The sequence below is a fragment of the Sparus aurata genome, chromosome 11 (assembly GCF_900880675.1).
Source record: "Sparus aurata chromosome 11, fSpaAur1.1, whole genome shotgun sequence".
In the NCBI taxonomy this organism is placed as follows: Eukaryota; Metazoa; Chordata; class Actinopteri; order Spariformes; family Sparidae; genus Sparus; species Sparus aurata.
In genome coordinates this window covers 7,319,685-7,345,274 of record NC_044197.1, presented here as the reverse complement: position 1 = coordinate 7,345,274, position 25,590 = coordinate 7,319,685, and the positions used below count along the sequence as shown (strand labels likewise).

The following is a 25,590-nucleotide window of genomic DNA, read 5'->3' as shown; positions in this document are numbered from 1 at the left end:
GCTACTAACTGCTACTCTGTACAGTCATAGATGTATTAGTTGAACTTGACTGGATACATATTGATGGTTCGGATGTACATATAGGCAAATATCTAGTGCGTCAAATCAAGTGCTTCCATATCGCAGCCAAACAATGAGTGTGAGTGAAAAAGAAGAAGAGAGAGAGAGAGAGGGATGCTAGCTCAGTGTCAGGTGTCCTGTCCCAACGACTTTATCATCCAATCTGGAGCGCTAACCTTTGTCTGAGCGTCAGAGAGCTCGTAAAGAACTTCTCACACACCTCGCCTGGTGAGAAAGGTCCCGTCTCCTCGGCGTCTAACATACGTGACACACCCTACTCATTTAATCGTGAGGTAATTTGCAGGTTGTTTCATAAATCATGCAGTAATGTCCCACAGACACAAAAAGGTGCCGCTTGGCACCGACGCCCGCTCGAGACGCAGACGTGGGAAACATTGTTTTGACGGTCTGAACATGTAAATGTAAAGTGAGTCAAAGGTGGGTTTCTCACTGCGCGTCATGAGGTCATTTCCTGGGTTGGGACGGCGCTCGTGTCCTTGCGTCACGTCTCGACACGTCGAAGTTTCTTTCCATGAGCTCTTTGTGAGCATCTGGCTGCTGTGTTAGTGCCACTTTTGATAAATGAGACTTAATATGTGTTTCATCATAGATCTCCATCATCGGTTTATACAGCTACGACTGTGACAGTTGTAGCCTGTCAACACAGTTAATTTCAAAGATTTGTCCTTCGTGTAATGCAGTCCAGAGCACGGCGCTCTGCCGGTACAGTGTGTTGATAATGGAGGTATCCTGCCCAGGTCGACGTCTCTCAGTAGAAACAGGCAGGTATAATTTTCTGGTGAAGTGAGCGGCTGATTAAACTGACTGATGTTTTGGTTCCTAATGTTCCCGGATCTGCCTTCGCTCACAGCGCTCTGAAATATGGGCTGAACAGTTACAAACAGCAGAGCCAGATGAAGTCACTGTCGAGCGAAACAAATGTCATTTGGCAGAGAGAGCTGCAGCTCACTGTTAATGTACAGACGAGCCGGGATGGATGTTTGTGTGTTTGTACCACAAACCACATCAGTGGCCCGCTAAAAAGAAACACATTCGATGGCGATATGAACCGCTGACATCCTGGATATTAAGAGTTTTTTTTTTTTATATAATATTGTTTTGATGTCTGATGTAAATGGATGTGGCCGCGTGTTGTGCGATTACAAACGCACTTTTTATGTGAAAGGTTCCGTGGTGTGTTCTCTGGCATGACGGAAGGCCGTTTCATTTTTTTTAATTAGGGCAGTAAAAAACCCAGAAAGGGTATCAAGGTTAAACTTTTCCTTCCACGAGGAAATTAAAGTGGAATATTAGTGGTAGTGCTGTAACTTTAAAAAAAATAAAATCCAAAAAGATGAACTAACATGCGCTCTGATTCTGATTCACTGAATCAACTTTTCCTCCCCTGATGCTAGACCTGCAACAGACGACTGTTTTCATTATCGATTATTCTGCAGGTTATTTTCACATTTTATCGATTGATTGTTTAGTGTAAAAAATCAAGAATTGTGGCTTTTGCCCAACCAACGATCCAAAACACAAAGACTCATCTAACACACACACAAAGTTCTGCAGTAGGAGTACAAGTGTGTGTCTTACAATGGTAATCAGAGCCGATGCTGCTCTCTGTGTCCTCAGGTGAAAGAAAGGGCTGCACTGAATGTAATTACACGTGTCTGTATCTCTTTAACAAATCACATCACCTACTGTAAGCGTGGCCCACAAATCAAAGCCAACCTGGTCTTTGTCAAGTCAGTTTCAATAAGTATATTTTTAGTATAGTAAACCGGTGGCCGATAATTTAGGGGAAGAGGTGAAAAATTAAGACGGGGCGGAAAGTCGTGAAACTTTAACAAACACTACAAACACTTCTAAATCCAGTCAGTCAAAAACTAAATGGATTAATCTGTGTTAGCTAATGTTGGCAAACTGCAGATGTTACCCTCATCACTTCTGATTTCACATCAAAATGCATTTTTATTGTGAGAGGAGGTATCTTGCTGTTAGCTGTGATTTATGTATCCACATTAACTCACCAAAGCAACTGAACAGAAACAAAAAAACTGCGTTTAATGCGGCTGGGTCACGTCTTTGTGACCTCACTTAATGAGGTCGCAATCAATACTGATGCGATCCAGTGGACCAAATCCGCGCACGCTTAATTTGCTGGAATATTTCAAATGCAGCCCGATTTCTCTCCGTGGCCTCGTTCTGCTGGCGAGCTGACAGGTGACTCAGATTTGTGGCGGTCGTAACCAGCCTTTAGTTTTATGCACCATTTTTCCAGCGACGGTTTTGCATCGCCAGTGTTTCCATGTATTTATTCTTGGATGATCTGGTGTCATGATTTTTTTTTCAGTCACCGTAGCTTTCTGGTTCTATAATGAGCCCAAGTGGATTGTGGGAACGTTCCCATTGAAGTACAAGGCGCTGATTTTTCCCCACGTTCTGACATTAGCTAAGATTTCCAAATAGAAGGTCCCGGCCATCGTTAGCAGTGAGTTGGTAGCTCTTCGCATGATTCTCTCTGTATGTCATGTATCGAGTTGTTTGTTGATTCCTAGCTGCACCCTGAAGCCAAATAGCGCACACTGACTTCCCGCTGGCGCGCCACTTTACAAATACCAACATATTTAACATGACACATGAGACGAGAGGCTCTTTTGGAGTAAATAAACCGAACTGCATCTCTGCAGTCCTGAGTGGTCAGACTCAGAGGAAAGATCAGGTCAAAGGTCAGCGGGTGAACAGCTGCTGGAGAATGAAGGTCACCAGGTACAGATGTTCGATGTTACCGGGGTCACAGTGGTGCATTCTGGGTACACCGCATCACCTAAGTCCATCCATGTGTTTCCTGACCTCTGAGCCTTGACCTCTCATAGATTTTTTCTTTTCCTTTGTCATACAAGAACCATTCATGCCTCACGGAGAAAGACGTGATCCTCGTCAGAGCCGACGATTTAAGTGGAAATTTGCATTACACACATCGTCACCGAGTCACAGAGGGATTCTCACACACACACACACACACACACACACACTGCTTTATTTCCACTCTCGCTGAGCCACATGCACACAAACAGTTGCATACTTAAGCACGCGCACATGCAGTGAACCTGATCTTTACCTCCTTTTGTATCCTGTGTCAGTGGGCACTCCTTGCCCCGCCCACATGATAGCGCCTTTCCCAGGACCCTTACTTCCTGCATTCACCCCGTTCCCATGACAACTAAGCTTTAAATGGGTAGAGCCTTTTGCTATCAGGCCGACTTGTCAAAAACAGCTTCCCAAAGAGTGACACTGTGAACGGGCGGCCGCGGTCTCCACCCTTCTCGCTTCTCCTTGAGTCTTTTTAGGTGTCACCGCTGTTTCCCCTCAGACTGTACGACACGCCCTCTCTTCAAGGCTGTCCACCCTGCTGTACACACACACACACACACACACACACTTGGAGTTTTCTTTTGTAAAAACACACCCACAGTGAGATAGCTGCTTTGACTGACACTGAGACAGGCCTCCGAAAGGCACAGAGGAAATGTTCTTTGGTAAACTGATGAGGTGTGGAGACGGAGGAGTGATATTCTACAGCCCCACAGTGCCCGGGCACTGATACATGTTCAAAGGGATTTTCTGTGCCATGTTTTCCTTTCTCTTTTGAGGGATCCATGTGTTTTCGATGGCCCCTACGCCGGTCATTTCCTCCCTACTGCAGGGGCTGTACAATCTTTCATTTCATATCTTCATAAACTCACAGGGAGAACGCACAGGGGTGTGAGGAGAGAGGGTATCAGTGTGTGAACACGTGTGTGTGTGTGTGTGTGTGTGTGTGTGTGTGTGTGTGTGTGTTACTGGGATATTTCCACATCTTCTTGTGTTTTCCACTCTGCTGTGTCTGTTTGTCTTTCTGTGTGTGTGTGTGTGTGTGTGTGTGTGTGTGTGTGCCCATGTGTGTGTCATTACACTCGAGTACACTGTAATGGACACGAATCCCTCTCCAGGTTTTGGCCATATGTGTCCAAACTGGGGAAGTATTGTTTTATGTATTGTTCTGCCCTCTCTTTAATTACAGTGTGTGCGTGTGTGTGTGTGTGTGTGTGTGTGTGTCGTTGCAGGAGAAGCCGTATAAGTGCAGCGAGTGCAACAAGGCCTTCAGCCAGAAAAGAGGACTGGACGAGCACATGAGGACCCACACAGGAGAGAAACCTTTCCAATGTGACGTGAGTGTCCACGCTGCCTTCTGAACCAACCGCTGCCATCTCCTGATGTGTTTGTCTGCGTGCGATGGAACAAGGCCAGATGTGGGGAAGAGATGGGGGGGGGGGCCTCAGTAAGAGGCAGATAGCGATCTTGCTTCTCTGGAGAGGCCGAGTGGGCTGATCTCACGTAAACACATTGAGAGGATCAGAGGGAGAAATTACCCTCTGCTTATAATACGTTAGGAATAATAATTATCCTCAGAGAATTGGGGAGGGAACACGCTACAGAGGATGTTGTCCAGGTTAGGAACAAACTTTTTGGGATGCTCTGTTTTATTTCAGAAAGTTGGAAACATATAATGATAATAATGATTTACTCTCTACAGAAAATATAGAGCTTTTTGTTTAGAGAGCCCCGACTGTATCTTGGGAATCTCTTCAATTCAAAATCTTACACAATTCTATCTTTTCCTCAAAACTTTTCAATGTGACTGGATAAAAAATGAAGCCCAAAGATTCAGGGACACACAACACCAAACAGAATTAAGATCATGTTTTTGTTAAATGTTATTTTAGTAGTATAGTTGTTAGGTAAAGATGCTTCGTGAGGGGACAGCTGCACGTCAGTGGTCTAAAAACAACAGGAGTTAGTTTCTGTAGTTCAGCCCTCTCAAGCTACTTCTTCCTCAATCTGATCAAACAAACATGATACAGATGTTTTTATATCATGAATCAAATTCCATTAATCAGATTTGAAATCATAGAAAAAGACAAACGTTATCATACAGAAGTTTGTCAAACAGCCACCAGTGTCGATGAAGATCTTTTTACGTGACCCAGGCAGACAAGTTCACTAACAAGAATCTTTTAAAAAAAAAAACTAAGCATATCACCATCACTCTTAGTCAAGTCCACCGACTCCCTTCCTCACTCTCTATCATATAATCTGATGTTTTTCCAGAGGTTACAGTGACTCACGACTAAATGAAAAGCTCCTTTACTGTGGATGAAATTACAGATTCCTCTGAGTTTGAACATTTAAGATAACATAAGTACACAACTCAGCAAACTATACAACAAAGGACTCGTCATTTTTGACATTTTAGTGCAGAAATGTTACATATGACATCTTTAACTTGTCATGATGCCCTGTGTTAAAAAAACTTTTAAAAGGGGGGATGTGCAGTTGATTTTGTCTGAGGGGGGTCCACAGCCTCAGACTTTGTTCTAGACGGCTCAGTCGTGGACAAAACTCTTAGATCGTAAGTAAGATCCAAATATCTCTTAATTCTTTGATCAACATCCAAAATCAATCTTGCCTCTCTAATCCATCACCCAACTCTGGATTCTCAGATTCTCTTTTGAGCTTTAACACCCTAATAAGCCTCAATCCGCGGCATCGCCTTCAGTTCTAAACCCAGAAAATATACCACGGAGAAGACGCTCTAGCTGTTGTTAGAGAACCGCAGACTCGGTATCCTATTCATCGTCAGCGGAGCATCACCAGAAAGTGTCTCCCACCGACATCCAACATTCATCTGGATTCTTTTTCCCAGCTGTGGAAGAGTGATTTTCATGTAAATAATTCTATACATAACTATTAAGAATAATAGAAATAACATGTGGATTTTATTTCGGGGTGGATTTTCGAGGCAGACAAAAGGATCGCTCGGTTCCAGGAACATTTTCCAGACAAGCTGGAGGGGCTCTGTAAGCAGCGTCTGTCATAACAGCATTAAAAATGTTGTAGAAGCATCCAGTAACATCTGGGTTACGATGAGACGAGGAGGCCCCTCTCTCATCAACTCCCGTCACCGCTTCACTTTATAAAATTCCCAATATTCTACTGACACTGGATCAGATTTGTAGATTGTTTGAAGGATGTTTAATTCCACTTGGATCGTATAAAGCTAGAACGTGATCAATACGGTTGCTCAAGCTGCCTGATGAACTCGTGATAGACGGTGTGATTATGAACATACACCCACACAATAGCTGGAAAACAGAAATGCTTTGGCTGAATACATCATTAAACTGACATGAATCTCCCAACCCAAAATGAATTTTATCATACTGCTCAGCTTTTTTTTCCCCATTTAGCCACAGATGTAAGATGTCTGTGAGACTTTCTGAATGTAATTCATCGCTCTGAAGTTCTTCACAGATGGATTGAGGAGGACACATGCTGTGATTCTCGAAGCAGTATGTTAAACTGCAGCTGAACGCCAGCCAGTGGCGGATTATCGTGATTGATAGAGGACGATGGAGTCATTTGTACAGTGTAAAATGGCTCATTTATGATGGATGTTAAGTTGCATGCATTCCCTCTCGCTACTGGTGGGAAAGAAAAAGGATTTCTGTCGCCAAGGTCCGCCGCGTGTGGTTCACAAATCATTCTGTGCATCGACTGAACTCTACAGTGAGGAGAAACAAAAACCTAAAGGAGACCTATTGTACTTCATGTGCACGTAAAAGATCTTGAAAGTTAAAAAGGTCAAAGTCCGAACTGACAGGAGCTCCTCTTTCCCACAGAAAACACTGCTCCTTGAAACGCCTCGTCAGTAGTCCCGCCTTTAATTCTGTGACTTTGTGACATCACACCACATCACAGAGTCACATATTTGTATATTTAATGCCCAGTTGCCAGTTTAGCACATAAGAATTCATTTAGCACAGCTGCTCTGTTGTTGTAAGCGTTGCGGGCTCAGGCGTGTGTGAGCTGACCAATCAGGAGAGACTGGGTGTTCTTAAAGAGACAGGAGCTAAAACAGAGCGTCTTCGATTTCATGACAGATTAAACAAACTGACTTTCAAAATGCTGTGTTTCATCTCTCTGTGTGTTTTCTAGGTGTGTGACCTGTCATTCAGCCTGAAGAAGATGCTCAGCAGGCACAAGCTCACACACAACCCGAACCGGCCCATGGCAGAGTGCCAGCTGTGCCATAAGAAGTTCACCAGGAACGACTACCTCAAAGTACATATGGAGAATGTCCACGGGGAGACGGAGAGCTAGAGCCAATTATGGAACCACTGGCTACATGAAAATGATATCTGATTCCTCAGATAAAGTTCGGCCTCATGCTTCATGCAGGCAGCATGGCCTCTACATACAGTACTGTATACACAGATGGATAGATAGCAGGAATGTTGTTATTAAAGATACATACATGTAGGATATGGGAAACATTTGGCCGAGTGTTTTGAAAATTGGAACACAGGATGTACATTTGTATTCTTTCTGTCACACTGTTTAGATATTGTTGTGGATATCTGAGCATACACAATCCTTCCAGAGCCGCCGTGTTTAATATTTCAGTTCTAGTTTCTAGTATTTCTAACCAGTGTTACTGTTCATGCTGTTACAGCCTGACCTCTGACCGACTGTCTGAACACCTTACTGTACGTCTCTGACCAGTCGCCATGACGAAGAGAACACTTGTGACCAAAGACCTGTTAGTGCACTTTTTTAAAGGGTAACTCCACCATTTCTCCACATTAAATTGTGTTTACAGGTCTCGGGGAGTATTACTAAATATGACAAAAATTAAAGTAATAATGAGGCTTTTGTAGCTCAAGAAGAAACTGCATGTGATCTAATAATTTACTCCAGTAATGTCCCTTAGTAGCTAAGTTGCATTGTGGGTAATGTAGGCAAAGGGTTTTGAAAATCAGTCTATTAGTCCAGCATTGCACTGCTACAACTCTGTTGAACTCAGACAATTAAAAAACATGAACCAGAGCTATCAACTTTTTATGCATTCTCGTGGTGCCTACGTTACCCACAATGCAGCTTAGCCACTGAGTGACATCACTGGATAAATTAAATGCTGTTTCCTGGAGCCACAAAAGACTCTAAAGGAGTTTTCCCACATATACAGTGATACCTGTAAACACACTTTAATGTGTAAACATGGCGGAGTTACCCTTTAAGTCCTACCTGCACGTTTTCTACTTGTTTACACCTTTCTCTCACACTTTGCACCTGTTCTTTGATGTCTTAATATTTACACGCTTGTCCGGCCTCAGAGCTGACGTCAAAAACCATGTTGCTTTATTTATTTTTTTCAAAATAAAACGTATTGAAACAGGATGGGTCGAGCAGGAGACGCAGAAGCGGAGCTCTGAGAACAGAAATCCGACCGGCACCAAAATGTGAAACAGCTCACAAGTGGACGTCTTTATTTACACGATCGCCAGAGAGTGTAAACAAACTGTCGTCGGCCTTTCATGCACCTTCCTCTGATGTTCTCGGGCCCTCATTTTTAAAAAGTTATAAACGGCCCCGAGAGAAAACTGGCTGGTTGGATCGATGTCATACGAGGGCTCCGTTTCATATTTTCTCCTAATTTGAAGATCCTGTTGAACCAGTTTTGTGTTTCCAGGTATAAACTTAAAAACTGTCGGATTGTCATTATGAACTGAAGATGAATGAGTTGGCCTCCTTCCCACGGCCTGTTGGTGCTCCAAGAGTTACTGTTTCTGCGTCCCAAACTGTATTAGGGACAAACAGAAAATCCAAAGTACTGTGTGTGTGTGCGTTCACTCCTCGCCGTGAATCATTTTCATATGAATGGCCCAGGGTCATTGTGCCTTACAGTATGTTTACCTTGTTCTGTATTAATCATTGCTCAATACAGTATTTGTAGAAGTGCAGCTCTGTCCCGTTTCATTCTCAGACTCGTTTGCTTCCTCGATGACCTCGATGAATGCACATTTTCCTGCCGTTTGCTCTGCATCTGTGGACTGTGAATTGTCACTTCACACGTTTGTATTTTGAAATGTATAAAACCTCATCACCTACTAAACATCCATTTCCTCCGCTCCATCTAATTATGTGTTTGTGAACTGTTGACGTTGGGGGGAGGTTGTAGATGGTGGTACGAGGAAACACTTTTGAGAGTTGATTAAAAGTGTTCGGTTCTCGTTGTTAATCTAACCCCTATTCTTGGGTTGGCAGTCTGCTGGGAGCGAAGGCTAATTAAGGCTCTTTTTTTTTTTTGCTTTCTCCCCCCGTCTTTCTGAGGCCACAGTCACCGCTCGCCTGATCTGTAAAGCCACACACCAAAGAGCGCCTCTGATGGTTTCTCTTTGTGGACGCGGGGAATCTTTCTCACGTCCGTCCCCTGCAGAGCCTCTCTGGTATCTCAGGATTGAGCTGCGAGTTCTTCTCATCATCTTACGGGCGCCTGTTCAAACTCAATAAATCTTGCCGCGTGTGGTTTTGGCTTCCTAAAAAAAACACATAACCGTTACAGTATGTCTATCTTCACGTCCTTGAGCGTGCGCTGTTTGTTTAACAATAAACTAATTACTGCCGCTCATGTTGGGCTGCAGTTTGGCCCACAGGAGGGAAATCAGAATGTGTAGGATGTGTCAGGGCACCTATCTGCCTCCGTCAGGCTTCCTGAGGAGCGTGGTGAACCTGGCCTCCCCCCGGGAGCTCGGTTCACCGCCTGGCCACGCAGGGCGTAGCTCGAGGTAGCCCGGGCCACGCTGAGGACCACGCTGCCCGCCGAGCTTGTGCTGCCCTCCGCCTGCTTGTTAGTGGTGAGGCCTCCAGGGCCATACTGACGCACTCTCAAATGCACTGGCATTTATGCTGCATCTTGTAAACAGTCGTAGTAGAAGGTGGAGAATTATTGTCTGCCAAGTGTTTTGTCTGGCTGACGGGTCAGACTGGTTTTGAGATCTCCCTGCCTCCGTAACGATGCCTCTCGTCCGTCACCGTCCGTGTTTCTGCTTTTCCATTTTTGTCTTACAACCTTTGATTTTTCTCATGGGACTTTCCCAGTGACCCACTGATCTTGTCCTCCGCTTCACTCAAAACTTTCTTTTTTTTCCCTCCGGCGTGCATCCCTGCCTGCATGTGTCTCTCCCTTCCTGCTGGGTGTATCATGCCAGAGCTCCCAGTCAATGTGTTTCTAATTACATGTTTTTACTGGAAGCCCCGGTTTCCTGTGTTGCCTCCCCATTTGTGAGTGCGGCCAGACTGGGCCCCGACCAGCGTCCACAGAGCCGAACGCCAGCCCCGCCCACTGCGCAGGAGTATCATTACCACGCCGGCCGGGGTTTATGGCAAACCGCTGTCACGTTAGGAATGACACGGACACGCTTGTCTGACCTCTGTGTTTTGGCCAGCGTTGCCACGGCAACAGGTAGCCGTCCCCTCCACCCCCCCTGACCGGAGTAGAGTGTGTGTGCCCAGCGGTGGAGTGCCATGCCGAGGAATTTTAATACGAGTGGGCAGGGTGTGTTTGGGTATTCTGGGTCGGACTTTCAGCAGTGATGGATGTTCCTTCGCAGCCACATTTCCATGGAAACAGACTGTGGCACTTGGGCACCTAAAGAGCCTTGACACTGAAAACCAGCCAGAGGTCAAATGCTTGACACAGGGCCACAGGCCTCGAGTCAGAAAACTGGCCTGTCTGACGAAACACACACACAAACACACACACAAACGCGCCATTCTCAGGATATTTCTGTCTTGCTCGCAGATTCACAAGGTGGTTCTAATTTAATCTTCGGACTCGACTGTGGGCAGGAAAGCGGTGCGTCGGGTCGGGTCGACAGGGATTATTTCATTAGGAGGAAATTGGGAGAGGAGCTATGATTAAACTGCACACAGCTACTCCCCAACCCCAGAACTGTATCTACACACCGTCATTTAAGAGGGACAACACAACATGTAAGCATTTTTTCTTCTAAACTGGAAAGGCCCAGCTGTCCCCTTTATCTGCATCAGATTGTACTCACTCAGAGATGCCAAATAACCTTATCTGCCTGCTTTCTTTTCATCAGGATCCATGCATCATTCCCTGAGAAATAAATGAAAATGTAAAGAAACGTTGGGGAAACTGCAACCCGACTCCTTCACAAAGATATCCACTGTCCAGCAGCGTTAAACAACCTAAACAAATCGTCCACAGGCGACCGAGAGAGACGAGGAGAGTCTCATTCATCACGTCGCGTTACAGTCCGCTCGCATGCGGCCAATAAAAAAGTGATTAGTATGTTAATTGCTGCAAATTGTTACACAGAGCCGCTTAAGAGAAAGTTGGAAACGATTCGTGGAGTTGATATAAATCGCTAGCTGTATATTAACAATGAAACAAAGGGGATGTTTGTACTGAATCACCTGAATCCCCCTGGAGGGTCTTAGCTGCTTCAAGCTCAATGGTTTGGTTTAATACCTCACTAATGTGCTGTGTCTGTTCGCTTTCACTGCTCTAATTATGTTGTTTTCGGTCAGAGGTGGATAAAAATAAAAATTAACTCTACGATATCTCCACAGTTAGCAACTAACATAGCACTGGTTCAGCAGCTACACAGCCGCAGCAGCTACACAGCCGGATATTTCCCCTCAGTAGTCGGTGGTGAACCGACCTGAAAGGAGAGCGACTTTTTTTTCACAAGTCGATCAGAAACAGGACTCCAAACTAACTAATGCTGATGTTGCTACGCGTCTGCTAGATGTCTACATAGCCGACTGTTTGCTAACAAATTTTTGCAAAATCAACTTCAGAAGTTGTCAATATACGTCAGTGCTGTGTGGACAGCTTCTTTCCGCTGCCTGCAATCTGGTTTGAATAACAATAGCATGCCTCAAACCAAAAGTTGTTTCACTGCTAGCCAAAAAGAAAAAAAAGGAGTTGGAAGTACATCTTGCCATTTTACATTAAATTTGGTTTCCCTTGTGGAAAGACCCTTCAGAATCAAAATAGATGTATATTGATGGGGAAACAGCGTGCCCCGATTGTTTATGTTTAAACTGCTCGCAGGAAATGGAACCACATTTGAAGCGCTGGAGCACAATGGTGCCTTGGACACAGGCTCGTGAGAAAGACGAGAACTCGACGCTATACAGGGGCTGAAACAGCCGTCCAGGAAGCGCTCCAGAGGAATGATGGAGGATTGTCTCCTCTTCCCAGTTTTGTCCTCTTCGGGGAGGTTAAGCCCTGTAAGAATGGCTCAGCTGACGCCAAGTATAGCTGCTAATTCCAATAAACAAGACTTTTTTTTTTTCACACGGTGAAGTAATACAGGGGATGAAAGTCCCCCGGAGTGGAGGGTATTTCTGAGAGGCTGGAGGGTTAAAGACGTCACTCAGTGTGCCGGTCCACCTCTGGAGCGCCGGCGTTGGTCGGTTCTGTCAGCACGTTGTTGCTGTGTGCCGTCACTCCTCGGCCTCATTAGGAGCTACAGCGCTGTCCTCACTTCGCTCACGCCCGGTCGACGTCTCGTGTCTCTTTTTTTTGCGAACAGATACAAAGTCAGACAATGTGGGATCCCAAAATAAAATGCAAGCCGCAAAAAAAGAAACAATGCTGATGCCTGTGCTCAAGTTCGTCCCTCGAAGCGGAAATTCAACTCGGCAGAAAACATCAACAAACTTTTAACCCTCGCCAAAGTTCAATGGGACCCACAACAGGGGACGATATCTGTGATGAGCTGCCAAGAGACAAAATTCAATCCATCCTTTTTTATTAATATTTGAAAATGCTGCGTTTAAGGCCGCCTCTGCTGCAGCCGGACTTTCTGGTTCTCTCCTCCTCCTTCTGCTGCTGCTCGGGGATTTAACGTCAGGTGATAAGTGATGACAGAGAAGACTCAACCGGTCTAGCCAAAACATTTGCGCAAATGTGATGATAGACGCGCCATAATTCCCCCCTCTTCTCTCTCTTTTGGTCAGAGTGTTGCTCATCCTCCCTCCCTCCCTCCCTCCTCCTCCCCCCTGTGCTGTTAAGGTGTCAGCCCCCATGGTCTCGGTGTTTTGGGAGAGCTGCGTTACACAAATAGCCCCAAACTCCTGCCGGGGCCGCTGATGGAGACTGTAAATGTTTCACCGCGAGGACACACACAGAGACGACGCTAAGAGGAGGATTTATTCCGCATCAAGCGAAGCAGAGCGGAATTAAATGATCAAAACAGTCCTCAGAAGTAAATACGAAACATCGGCGCGTCCGGATGAAAGAATAAGGCTGATTTCAATACATGCATAATATCTTCATTTTCTCATTCACACTAAATTGATATATTTGGAACAGCAGTGAGCAATCTGTGGAATTAAAGTTAACTAGTGACATAACATTGGCCTTATTGTCCCCACTCATGCTACATTTCTGTTTCGAATTCCGTCCCATGTTTGAAATCGAGTCCTGTGTGAGTTTGGAGAAACCAAATACCGCAGCCAGGGTCTGTTTCCTGTCAGAGACGCAGGAGAAGCAACACTGAGATACACACCTTTCATGTGCTGATTTAGGTTTCAGTCCAGCGAACAGTCCAACACACACACACAAACACACACACACACACACACAGTGAGACACACATATGTGCGCAGCTGAACATGCACCAGGGCGCTAACTTCATGAGAAAAGGCCTCCAGTGTCTGTGGCCCTTCTCAAAAGTGTGAGGTGGGACCGGGTTTGTGTCTGGGCCCTCTGAATTAGCCACGCTGAACCTGTTAACCCAGACCACACACACGCACAGGCAGACACACACACACATACGTACGTGCACTGAATGATAATTCCTCTGCCATACAGGGACATCATGCGAGGGGAGTGACTGTTGTCAGAGCGAACAGCTGCTCCAGCCCAAAACACATCTATCTTCCACAGGAAGTTATTGGTCAAACAAATGTAATGAATCTGTTGTTCTTGTCTTGTTGACCGTGACCGTATCTGTCTCCTCCTCTCTCTCACACACACACACACACACACACACACAACCCACACAATGTACATACACTGGGAAACAAGCGCACATGTTTGTGTTCACTTTCCTCACACAGACAGTAGAAAGAGAATCGAGGTCATCGACCTTTTGAATAAAAGACGGCTGGTTCACTCCCCCACCCACCCACCCACATGGATTCACTGGTTAAATTTAATGAAAACCAAGAAGCATACAAATTAAATGTTCATGTCTCCCGTGTAACTAACATTAGCAAAGTGTAGAGAAAATAGAAAAATTTTCAACTTAACTCTGACTTCAAATGTTTCTTTTAAGATTAGCTTGATGAGTTTGTTAATGTCGTAATGATTCCATTTTATCCTGAGCAGAGTCAAAAACACAAAAATATATTTTATTTTCTATATGATAAGTTTGACACTGACATCATATTGTATACACCTAGCAATCTGTATCACACGAGGGCTAATTCAAATGTTAGCTTCTCCAGCAGGCTAACAGGCTATCACCTGCACATTGTTTAATGTCAACCATATTGGGGTTTTTTTTTTTGGTTTGTTTTTATTGTTTATGTTTTCTTTCCTGGTGATTTAGCATAGAATTTCCTTCAAAATGAAAAAGACACACTAAGATTCAGAACATAAGCTAGCTAGCTATAATACAGACATTGAAAAGACACTATATGAGCCTCACGACATTTGTCAAACGGTTTAGAGCTAACATAAATGTTGGCTGATAGCACCTGCACAGATTGTAGCCTAATAACAACCATGTTGTTGCTTTTTGTGGTGATTTAGCATCGTAGCTAATTTCATTAACACCTAGAAAAACACACAAGACATAATATTAAGCTAGCTAGAAAGTATTTTGAAAATACGCCCTTTATTTCATGCACAATAAAGACATTGATGTATAAATGTTAGCTTCTCCAACAGCTAATATCACCTTATTGTAATATCGAACATGTTGTTGTTATTTCAGGTGATTTAGCATGACAGGATACACTACAAGACAGAATATTTAGTTAAATAATAATTTGTTTTCGATATTTTTAACACTGACATTGATAAAACAACTTTTCTTCATTCGAGAGGATATATTACAATTGTTTCGTGTAGTTTAGGGCCAACATAAACGTTAGTTAATGTTTCTCAAGCAGGATAATGTCACATGCACTTTACGTGATGTCGACCACATGGCGTTTTTTCCCCGGTTATGTAGCGTATTATTTCTTTCACACCTAACAAGATACGATACACGACAGGATACTCACGTAGCGAGAGCTGAGGCTAATGTGGCGTCATCTGGTCCTCTCGCTCTGCAGGTGTAGGCTGCTGCGCCCACACGGAGGCACGAGGAGAGCCCAAGTCTGTCATGCTACATTTCTTTCTAAGAGAAAAAAGAAAGATGGCACACATGTACGACATCAGACGATGCTCTGCCTTGCTGCCTCTGGGCTGTCATCAGAAGCAGGTGATTTATAGGGGCCCTTGTTCGTGTTCACTTGTTGGAGAGCTGATAAAATAAGGAAGTGCGGATACCTGTTCCCCAGAGCGGTGTTCTGTAAGACATCAGCCTTGATCCCATAACTCCAGGAGCCCGGCCCTGTCAGGCTGAAGAATGAGTGAGTCTGACCCGGGTTATGGAGCAGTCAGGGCCTTCAGATTCTCATAAATTACACCCTTGTTATAAATAAAAATCCTGTGCGCGGAGGGAATCAGAGGGGGGGAAGAAGCGGTGAGATCCAGCTGCTATTCGCTACGACCCAAAAAACAAGGCAGGGTACGCGCCAGAAAAATAATGCTTTTGTTTCAGACACAGTACGATCGTATTGACTTCTCAAAACAAAAAGAGGGGGAGAAAAAAAAAAAAAAGAAAAAGCAGCTTTTCTTTGTTTAAAATGAAAATAACCACATGGTGAATGCAAAGAGACCTCCGTTGCGTTCTCAGGTTTCAGCCTGTGTCGGGTCTGAGACAGTTTACCTCCATGTCCTTCAGTGAGTCTTTGATGCACTATCCGTCGGTCTCTGTGCCTCAGTAGCAGACAATGATGTTTGTGTAGGACTTTCCGCTTGTTTCTCCTGGCGAATGTGGGCAACCCGTATATTTAACCTCTGCTCCAAACCTTTACAGTCCTCGCTCTCACATCTCCCTTTTTCTTTTTTCTTTTTTTTTTTTTTTCCATCCAGCGCACGGTTTAAAAACTGATACCATCTCAAGGTCGTCCATGCACACCAGAGCTGCAGACCACTCACACTACGGAGCGCTGTTTGAGAGTCATTGTGCTACAAGTCATTTCAAAACCCTGTGTTCTTCACAGTAAATGAGCGAGGCCACTCTTAAGCTCCATTAGAGAGGCAGTTATGTACCGCACTTATTTTCTTTTTCCTCAGCTGTGGACGTACTGCAGCCGGCCACAGGTGCAGGCCGAGCTCAGAGACCTCGGGCAGCGGACCACCAAACGCCGCGGTCTCTGTGGGGAAAAGTAATGAACCTTCCCCCTGGTCTGACTTCAGATCACCTCTGGGACGTTGATATGGACCATTTGTATGAGATTTGTGTGCTCGGTGTAGTCCTGTGTGCAGATTTGTTGTTGTGCAAAGGATGAAGCAATTTTCAGAAATGATTTCAATTCCACAAATAGCAGCTTAACACTGTTGCATGGAAGCGTTTTTAGGTCGACTACAGGTTTTGCTCTTTCGGGAAGAGCGTTCTATTTACGTGTGAATTTAAAGTTACAAGAGGGAAAACGTTTGGCATCACTCACTTGACTTTTTGGTGTGAGTTAGATAGAAATCTACAGCCAGAATTCAGCTAGCTTAGCTTAGCACGAAGAGTGGAAACAGCCATGTTATTGTTTATTTCCTACAAAAAACAAAGTGTAACAGTAAACACAACTAACTGCGGTTTTATTGGGCTTTGTGTGTGAGACTTTCTCTTTCTAGACCTGATTTAAGTTCCCATGACATGGCTGATGGAGGCTGTGTGTTTAGGTGTTTCCTGTCAAAACAGGCAGCTCAGGAGGGACGTGTCAAGAATATTAATTGGCGTTTATTGTAGGCTATAGCCAACAGCGCTAAACATGTGCTATGCCCCCCACCACGGGGCTAATGGTGCACTGACTCTGGTCGGACTGGCCAGATAATCTCTGGTTAAGTGCATATAGTCGGACCTTGACGGAACAACGCAACCTCAGAGAAGACGGATCCCACTTCAGCACCGAGGTGGTTTTCTTGGCAACCCGGGGATGAGTCAGCAAATAGCACTGCTAGCCTAGCTGCATGGCTAACAGAGCTTGTGTTGGCTAATGTCAGCTACATTTAGCAGCAGTTAGCAGTTACTTTAGAAATAAAGCTACCAGTATCTGTCATCAGGAAAATCTACTACTGGGCTGTTAGCAGTAGTTAGCAGTTACGCTAGCAGCATGTAGCTAAAGCTAACTGTTCAATGTTGAGTCAGAGCATATTGTAATTTAAGTATAATTTACTTTCATCGAAATCAGTGTTGTTAGCAATGTTTTTGTGTCTGCAGAAACATTTTTGTGTTTCCTTGCACAAAGCCATTGCTTCCAGTCTTTATGTTAAGCTACGCTAACTTAGCTCATGTGGCTTGTGTACAGACTGCTTTCTAGGCTTTATGCAAAGTTATAGCTGCCTGCTATAGTAGACATGAGAGTGGTGTCAATGTTTTCATCTAACTTTTGGCAAGAAAACAAATAAGTGTGTTTCCCAAAATGTCAAACAATTCCTATTCAGAGGTCTTTCACTTCATATCTTACATGTATAAAATTGGTTTAAGCATATTTAAAATTTCCTCGAACAATTTATTTTTTATTCCTGATGTGTACTTTTCCCAAACGTGCTGCGCGAGGCGACATGTGTTTGAGATTGCTGTTCATTCGACTGATTCTTGAAATGTTTCTCGTCTTCAAAGCTTCCCGAGGTTTCAGTAGCCTCAGCTTTTGGCCTTTACATCTCTGGAAGTCATAAGCAACCTAAATTGTAGTTTATCCATGTGTCACCGAGTTTTCAAAACAAACTGTAATTCTAGATAGCTGAGGTATCAAATCTGGCTCCGTTTGTCAGGCCGCCTCGCCGCGTTGCAGGAACAGGATGCTCAGGAGGGGCCTTGTTTGGAGTTGGCGTTTTGTGGAGGAGCTGGTGTTTAGAGCTGTGAGCACGCTTTAGCCCAGGTCACCTCTGCAACAGGTTTTGATTCTCGCCCTTTGTTCTCCAATCAGAAACGTGTTTCAGTTTGAGTTTCCTTAAAAGCATGTCCTGAAATTGGATCCATCTCTTTGTACACTCGCCGAACAGGAACAGTGTGCGACCTAACTGGAAGCAGATCATCCTACCCTTCATCAATGGACTGTGTGTGTGTGTGTGTGTGTGTGTGTGTGTGTGTGTCGGTACACCTATGTTGTTGTGTGCAGTGTGTGTCACAGTGTGTAACATATCTGTGCTTGTGAAACAATATAGCCCAAAGTGTCACTCTCTCTGCAGACAGCTACATTTATTCCCTGTGTATGACATCATTTACCCTTCAGACGTATTAATGATTATTTCATTTTCTCCTCCTGCCAGGAGAACACCCTCGCCTGTAACAGAGCTCAGCAGCACACTTAGCATATATTTTCCACAGGAAACAGCGGCTCGAAGTGGCTCCGCTGCCTCCTGCTGAGCCAACGAGTGTCGAGTGTCCAACAAACATCTGTAAAGGAGACTCACTGCGCGTTATTCTGTTACTGAAATGTTTTATAAAGGTTCTTCCTCATGTAAAAGATCTTGAACGTCAAAAAGGCCAAAGCCCAAAGCAACAGGAGCTCCTCTCTCCCATAGGAAAGACTGCTCCTCAAACACCTCGTCAGTAGTCCCGCCTTTAATTAGGTGACTTTGTGACATCACAGTCACCATGTTTACGTTTACGTTCGGGCAGAGACTTTTGTCCAAAGTGACTTACAGTAATTCATACACTGATGGCGGTGGCTGCCATGCAAGGAGCCAACCAGCACATCAGGAGCAGTTTGGGGTTCAGTATCTTGCCCAAGGACACTTCAACATGCAGACCAGGGGAATCAAACCAGCGACCTTCCGATAACAATAGAATAGAATAGAATAGAATAGAATGCTTTTATTGTCACTGCATTTAAGTACAACGAAATTGGAGAGCTGCAAAATGCTTTGCGCTTGCAACGTTAGAATTAATGTAGCACTCTGGTATTGTAACCGGGGCTGGCTCAGGCGTGTTTGAGCCGACCAATGAGAGGGGCAGGTCTTAAAGAGACAGGAGCTAAATTAGAGTGTTTCAGACGGAGGGAGAACACAGAGCTGCAGCACTGGACAGCATGAGTCTTTTTAACATTAAAGCATGCAAACCTGTTCTAGTAGTAACCCAAAATAAAATTATGAACCTGAAAATGTCTCCTTCAAGATGTCACGCTTTGTTTACAGAAGCTAGCATGCTATCACACAAACCACAGAGCATCTCATCCCAATTTGAAAATAGGTTTCACTCCTCTGACCCGACACAAAGATCCCCTCAGAGCAAACAAGGTGTTAAAAACCTCAGAAGTAGCAAATTGCTCCCATTTTGATCTCCTTTTATTCTCCACCTACTGAGGAAACCGATCCGGTAACACCGGCGCAGGAATGTCTCCAGAATGCATTCATTAGCCCAGAGCTGTTGTTGAGGAATCTCAGTCTCCTTTTTCACATCGTTACAGGAGCTTCACAATCAGGCCTCCTGGGAAAAGGGAAAGTGAGTAGAGAAATGTCTATGCAGCACATGTAGGGAAGAGCTTCCAGATGTGACATGTCAGCATCAACGACACTCAGTGACGAGGTGGGGATGTGTTGCGGGGGGGGCTTGACTGACTGACAGGCTCTCAGCATGAATGAGAATATCACTCAGGGAGAGAAGGAGAAAAATAATCATCTCTTCAATGGCGACCTGTGTTTGTATCTCCAGATGCTGCTGGGGAAGGTTATGTTTACATGGCAGGAGCTGCACTCAGGTTTGTGTGCATGTTTCGGTGACAACATACGTCTTGTAGTCAATGTGGGAGTGTGAAGAAGAAAGAATGAGACACACACAAGCATAGATATTCATCCTTAAGACAGAGGAGCTGTGAATGTATGAGCCTGGCTGTACATGTTTTATATGTTCGATGTGAATGTAAAATATGGTTTTGACAAAGGAAACGTGGGTAACACTTTATTATAACGGTGCAAATAATATTCTTACTGTAACTAATGCATGACTAATGATGATTTAATGCCTGTAATGAGGGTCTGATGAATTCCTGTCTGAAGTAGCTGTGAATTAATTCGTTAAAGGAGCAGTATGTAAAAAATTAATAATTATCAACAGAATGTCAAGACAGACGTCGATGTATTGTGTTGAAGTTATATGTACGAAGGTTAGCGTGCTAACCAGCTAGCCCTCGTCCTGAAAACCAATTTTTTTTCCCAGCAGTCAGCAGCTCCTGTGCTAACAGTGTAAACACCGACCCCCCTCTAACCTTTTAATCTGGCTAGCCGCACGGCTAACAAGCTAACAGTGGCTACATGCATGGATGTTACTCTGGCGAAACGCTGCCCCATATGTGTTGGGAGGTATAAATTCAAGAAGTGGTCAATTCTTACATATTACATCTTTAAAGCTAAAATCATGTTGAAATTGGCTTTTTGTGCGATTCTGCACCTTCCACAGTTTCTGTTAATACAATGGTTGTAAATACAGATCCCAGGTCTGTAACAGACGTGATGTAGCTGTGATCCGACCCTCTCACTGAAGTTACACAGAGCAGAAACAAGTGACGGGGGCAGAACGGCTGAAACAAAGACACCATTCACACTATTACAAGACTCTGAACCACCAACATGACTCTGAAGCTGTTGTTTAACCTTAAAAAAGTTACATAATGTTGCTCTGACTGATGATCTATTAGGTGTGAATGAGTGACGTCATGGTTACTTCACAGCAACATGGATTCATGTGTGAAGTCATCATGACTCACACATGAGTTAACTTATTACTTAAGTATGTCATGATTTACACCCTTCTTATAAAGTGTGGTTTTACCAAAACATGGTAAAGCAACAAAAAACACTTGGAAAAAAGAATTATTGCAGAAATCAACCCCCATGATTTACGATTCTTATTAAGCAATATCCCTTAAATGTATTTATATTTTGTGATGATCTCTCTCTATCTTTGATTTCATTATTTTTGATTAAATCCGCCTTCACTCGGACAGATGCATTCATGTAACCCAGTGTCACTGCTTCACCTCACTGTTAACTTTAGCAGAGCTGAATCAAGCTAGCGGTGATGCTCGACAAACATTTCTTCTTCCTGCTGCTTGTTCACATTAAGGCGACACACAGGCTGGATTTTAGTTTGACCGACGAAGGAATGGTCAGTGGTGGCAATGTTATTTTTAAATAATTTATTTTCCAAAGGAGTAATGGAAGCAGCCACAGTAAGCTTCCCTCCACACTTCTGGCTTTCACGTTGTTGCATAAAGGGCGCACTTCTTCCTGCGCTGGCACCGACCGTCTGGCAGCAGATGTGAGCGGAGCGCTGCAGAATCATCCATAATGACGGTAATTCTGTGGATTCCTGCCCGTGCGAGAGCCGGTGTGTATCTTGGTGCGTTCATTACCGCACGGCTAAAGTAAAGTGCAGTATGTGTGTTTGTGCATACCATCACAGGTCTGCGGGCCATATGGAACGTACTGTTCAACCAGAGAGGGGAAGCCCAGCTGGACAAGTAAAAGGCTGCTGAGCATTTGCCAAACCTGGCGACGGCACACCTTGAGAGCGGTTCAAACGCATGCACTTAAGACACCTCGTCCGGCTCAGTCGAGGGCTCGGCTTCATTTACCTCAGCAGCACGGGCTCGGGGCTCGTTCGGGCTAAATGGTTGATAGAGAGCCGATAGCGCCCACGGTTTCCTGCCGGGCACAAAGTCGCTCTCTCTCAAGCATCGGGCCATATGTCAGCCAGATGCTGCCGGCCTCGGTCCCCTTCAAAGAAACAATTAGGCACAATTATCGCAACATATAAATGAATTTCATCCATGATTAAAATGTTTAGGGTAGGGGGGCGAGCAGGACGCACAGCCAGGTGGTTGTAATCTCGACGGCGGTCGCAGTGGGGCTTCGCTCAAAGACGGCGAAAGAAAGAAAAACCTGCCGAGCTGTTTATTCAGGCACTTGCACGTCTGGTCAAGTGATCCCACCCACCCCCCCCCTTCTTGGTGCATGTTCAACCCCACCAGCGAAAAGCATCTGTCCCTTAATACCGCTTTAATGAAGGTCATTCATTTTAATGGAGCCTCATTTCAAACTCCAGTAATTAAAGCTTGCGGTGCACTTGACTGGGAGGTTGTTGAGACAGCGCGAGTGCCAGTTTCTGCAAATAAACAGTCCTGCTGCAAAACCGACGGGCATCTGAGCACCATAATCCACTTCACAGTGGGCCGGCTCGCAGTCATGGAGCGGAGCAGAAATCTAAACCATGTTAGAGAGATGAAAACCACATTTAGTTAAGTGGGGAGGAGGATGACAGGTGGCTTGAGCCCGCTCAGAGGATAACAGAACAATCATAGATAATCGGGTTTGAGAGGTTGAGAACACAAGGAAGGAAACTGGGGAGTGATCCAGTCAGATTCTGATGTCAAGTGTTTGTCAGACCGCGACTGAAAACTGCTCCGGATCAAGCTCAATGTGTGTGTATATAGAGTTCAGGAGGGAGAAAATGAAGATACAAAAAGATGGCGTCCTGAGCGGAGGTGAAAGATGAAGACCTTTGCTGTAATTCTTCTGCGTCTCCTCGGCGCAGGTCATCAAGGTTTCCTGATAAATCACCGCACGGTCGGTCTTGCAGAGATTTGCCCCCGCAGGGCCGCGCAGAGTTCAGGCAGAGACACGAGGATGATGTGTTTCCATTCCCAGATGAAGAGAGTGACGATGTAAGCTGCTATTGATGGTACGTGTCGGGCTCTACAGTCTCGGAGGGAGAGTGAGGTCGTGCCATGTCACTGTCGAACACACATGGCAGGAATTTCGGCAAGGTTAAAAGATGATCTGACGCGTATCTTTTTGAAGTTTCTATCGGCGTAGAGTCAAATGAAAATAATTTTTTCAAACATGGGATAAAAATCTCTCTCCACTTCCCATGCACATGCTTAAATATACCCCGGGATAATTTATGTGTTTGCTCCACAGATTAGAGAGATCCATCTTTCTAGGTGTGTCATCTACCCGGCATGCTTTGCTGCTTCCTGGCGTCGGATGGTATAATGCTGATGTATGATCTGTGAAGAGGAGCCTTGTTTTATCTCATGCGCGGTGACATGGGACGGTTGTTTTATCTCCCGCGCCGAGGCACGGGATGCTCGCCCCGCTCCTCCGGCCTATCTGCCTGCCTGCCTGCTGAGGGCCTGATGAAAGCGCAGGGACACCTTGTCCAGATGGCAAACATCCATCAGAGGAGCAACATGTCAAACGGCGAGGGCAGAGGAGAGTCATCCGCAGGGCGGAGGAAGGGTATCGGCTCGGTCAGACTGGGTTTGAGCCTTACAAACACACCGGCGTGGGTCCCGTCGGTAAAGATGTTTGGCCGGCAGCCGTCACTTTTTATGTGTTAGCAGGCAGATGTATAATGATGCGAACACAACAGCGATTCAGAGTTTGAGCCAAACGGCGCCAGTGACCTCTTTAAATCATTAAATGTCCGATCACAACAACCGCCCAGCGCCTTATTGTCTGCTGTTTTTATAGAGTTTGATCAACGTTAGCATGCTTATCATTTTTAAATGTTAGGAGCTCTATCATCATTTATTTTATGAGTTAGTAAAGTCTAACTTGACCCAAACAAAATACACATGCAGTCACTTTATTGTGTCAATTTATCTTCATCAATTTTATAGTAGTTATTGCTGCAGAGGTTTTCTCCCCGCACTAGATGCAGCATCGGATGCAAGGCCCCGCAAAGTAGAGTACAGTTGCTGGCCGAGCTGACAAAGGTCCAGTTTAGCTGTCTCCTTAGGAGTGGAAGGATCAAATCATGAGAGAATTTGCTCAAAACCTTGTATCTACTGTTTCACGGCAGCTTCTTTCACAAAGTAAGCTAACGTTTTGTTACGCCTGTGTCCATGTTGGTTGGTTTTATGAGCAGGATTACACAAAAACAAGCGAACAGTTTTGCTGGAACTTTGACGGAGGACGGGCCCCCAACCAGCAGAGTTCAAGGAATATTTTCTCACTCTCAACTGAAGCCAACAAAAGACACATTTTTTTAAAACATGAAAAACGCATGAAAAAAAAGTGTCGTATTTCGGATTTCTGAGCACCAACCTGTTAGACAAGCGCAGGCCCATGTGACGAGCAGCGCTGGCTCAGACTCTGGTGATCATGACACAGCACGGAAAGTTTTCTGTCCCTTGACTCCCGACGCAGCTAAAGACACACGACAGTACAACAAAAACATGACTGAGAGAGCAACAACACTGTTAAAATGTATAAATGCCCGCAGCGAGGCGGGATAATTTCAGGCACATGTTGGTGAGACAACACTTGATAAATGAAACCAAACGGATACAGAGACATGAGACCGATCCGAGCTCTCTCTTGTATTCCTGCGCTCGGCAGCTGACAGGCCGGCTCTTTGAAGTGGCTTTTGGGGGCTAATGATCAGCGTGTTGCCTGGTCTCGAACCGAACGCGTCTATTTTTACGCTGTGACCCCCTCTTCAGCAAATAAAAACAAAATGCGACATCCATTTGGAGGCAATTGCCCAGGCAGTCTGATCAGAGCTGCTTTTCAATGGGGTCTTTATACCTTTCTGCACTTTATCCTCCAGGCTTAGTGACATTTCAATCCGCGAACATAATTTCTCTCCCTCTCTCTCTCTTTCTCTTTCTCTCGCTCCGTGTTTCCTGATTGCTTCCACACACTCGTAGCACGTCCAGCTGGAGACTGTAAAAATAAACTTCATGTTTAAAAATGGGTAGATTAGCCCCTTTTAAATTGGTTTCTTTTCATGTTTTGTGTGCGTCCCTGTGTGTCCAACCTGGCAGGAGTCGGCAGGTTGAGAACAGAGACGGAGAATGTGTGTGTGTGTGTGTGCTGCATGGGAACCTCGAGGAGTGCCGAGGAGAAACTCTAATTGGCAAGCGAGTGGAGAATAAGACCTGTCGCCCGCCAGATGTTTCTGTAAAAGCCGTTAGCGCGGCGCAGGTCCACAGCGAGGTGTCGGAGGCCTACACATGCATCAGAGCGAGCCGTCGGGATCCTGGACCGCTCTCCTGCCGGACACCTGGCTTCCTGCCTCCGCGCGCAGCTGTGCACCTCCACACGCTACATCAATGTTCGGCGTGTTCCGTCTCGCTCCTCGGCGTTGTCAGGTTCTGTTTACCGTTCAACAAAAATACCGTGCCGAGCCACACTTGTGGTCGAGTCAAACAAAAGAGCAATAAGTCAGAGTGAAACCTTTATCTTGTTCCCAGTTCTGTTGCGTAATGATTGCGCCTTTGGAGATCCTGTTTGCACGTCGGCTTTGTATGGATAAAGAGATAAACACTCTGGAAGACGGTATTTCGGTCTTTATGTGCAGACAGAGCTGTAATTAGATT

The 25,590-nt window shown here is 45.0% G+C and overlaps 1 protein-coding gene across 1 annotated transcript in view; it reads left to right on the top strand.

Moving 5' to 3' along the window:
* The window catches only part of prdm5 (PR domain containing 5), a 37,240-nt gene extending 28,286 nt beyond the window's left edge, over positions 1–8,954 (top strand). The window contains exons 15-16 of the mRNA XM_030432380.1: positions 4,173–4,277; positions 7,105–8,954. Of these exons, the coding sequence (XP_030288240.1) occupies positions 4,173–4,277; positions 7,105–7,269 (270 nt within the window). The 3' untranslated portion in view covers positions 7,270–8,954. The remainder of the gene's footprint in view (positions 1–4,172; positions 4,278–7,104) is intronic.
* Positions 8,955–25,590: the final 16,636 nt, after the last annotated feature.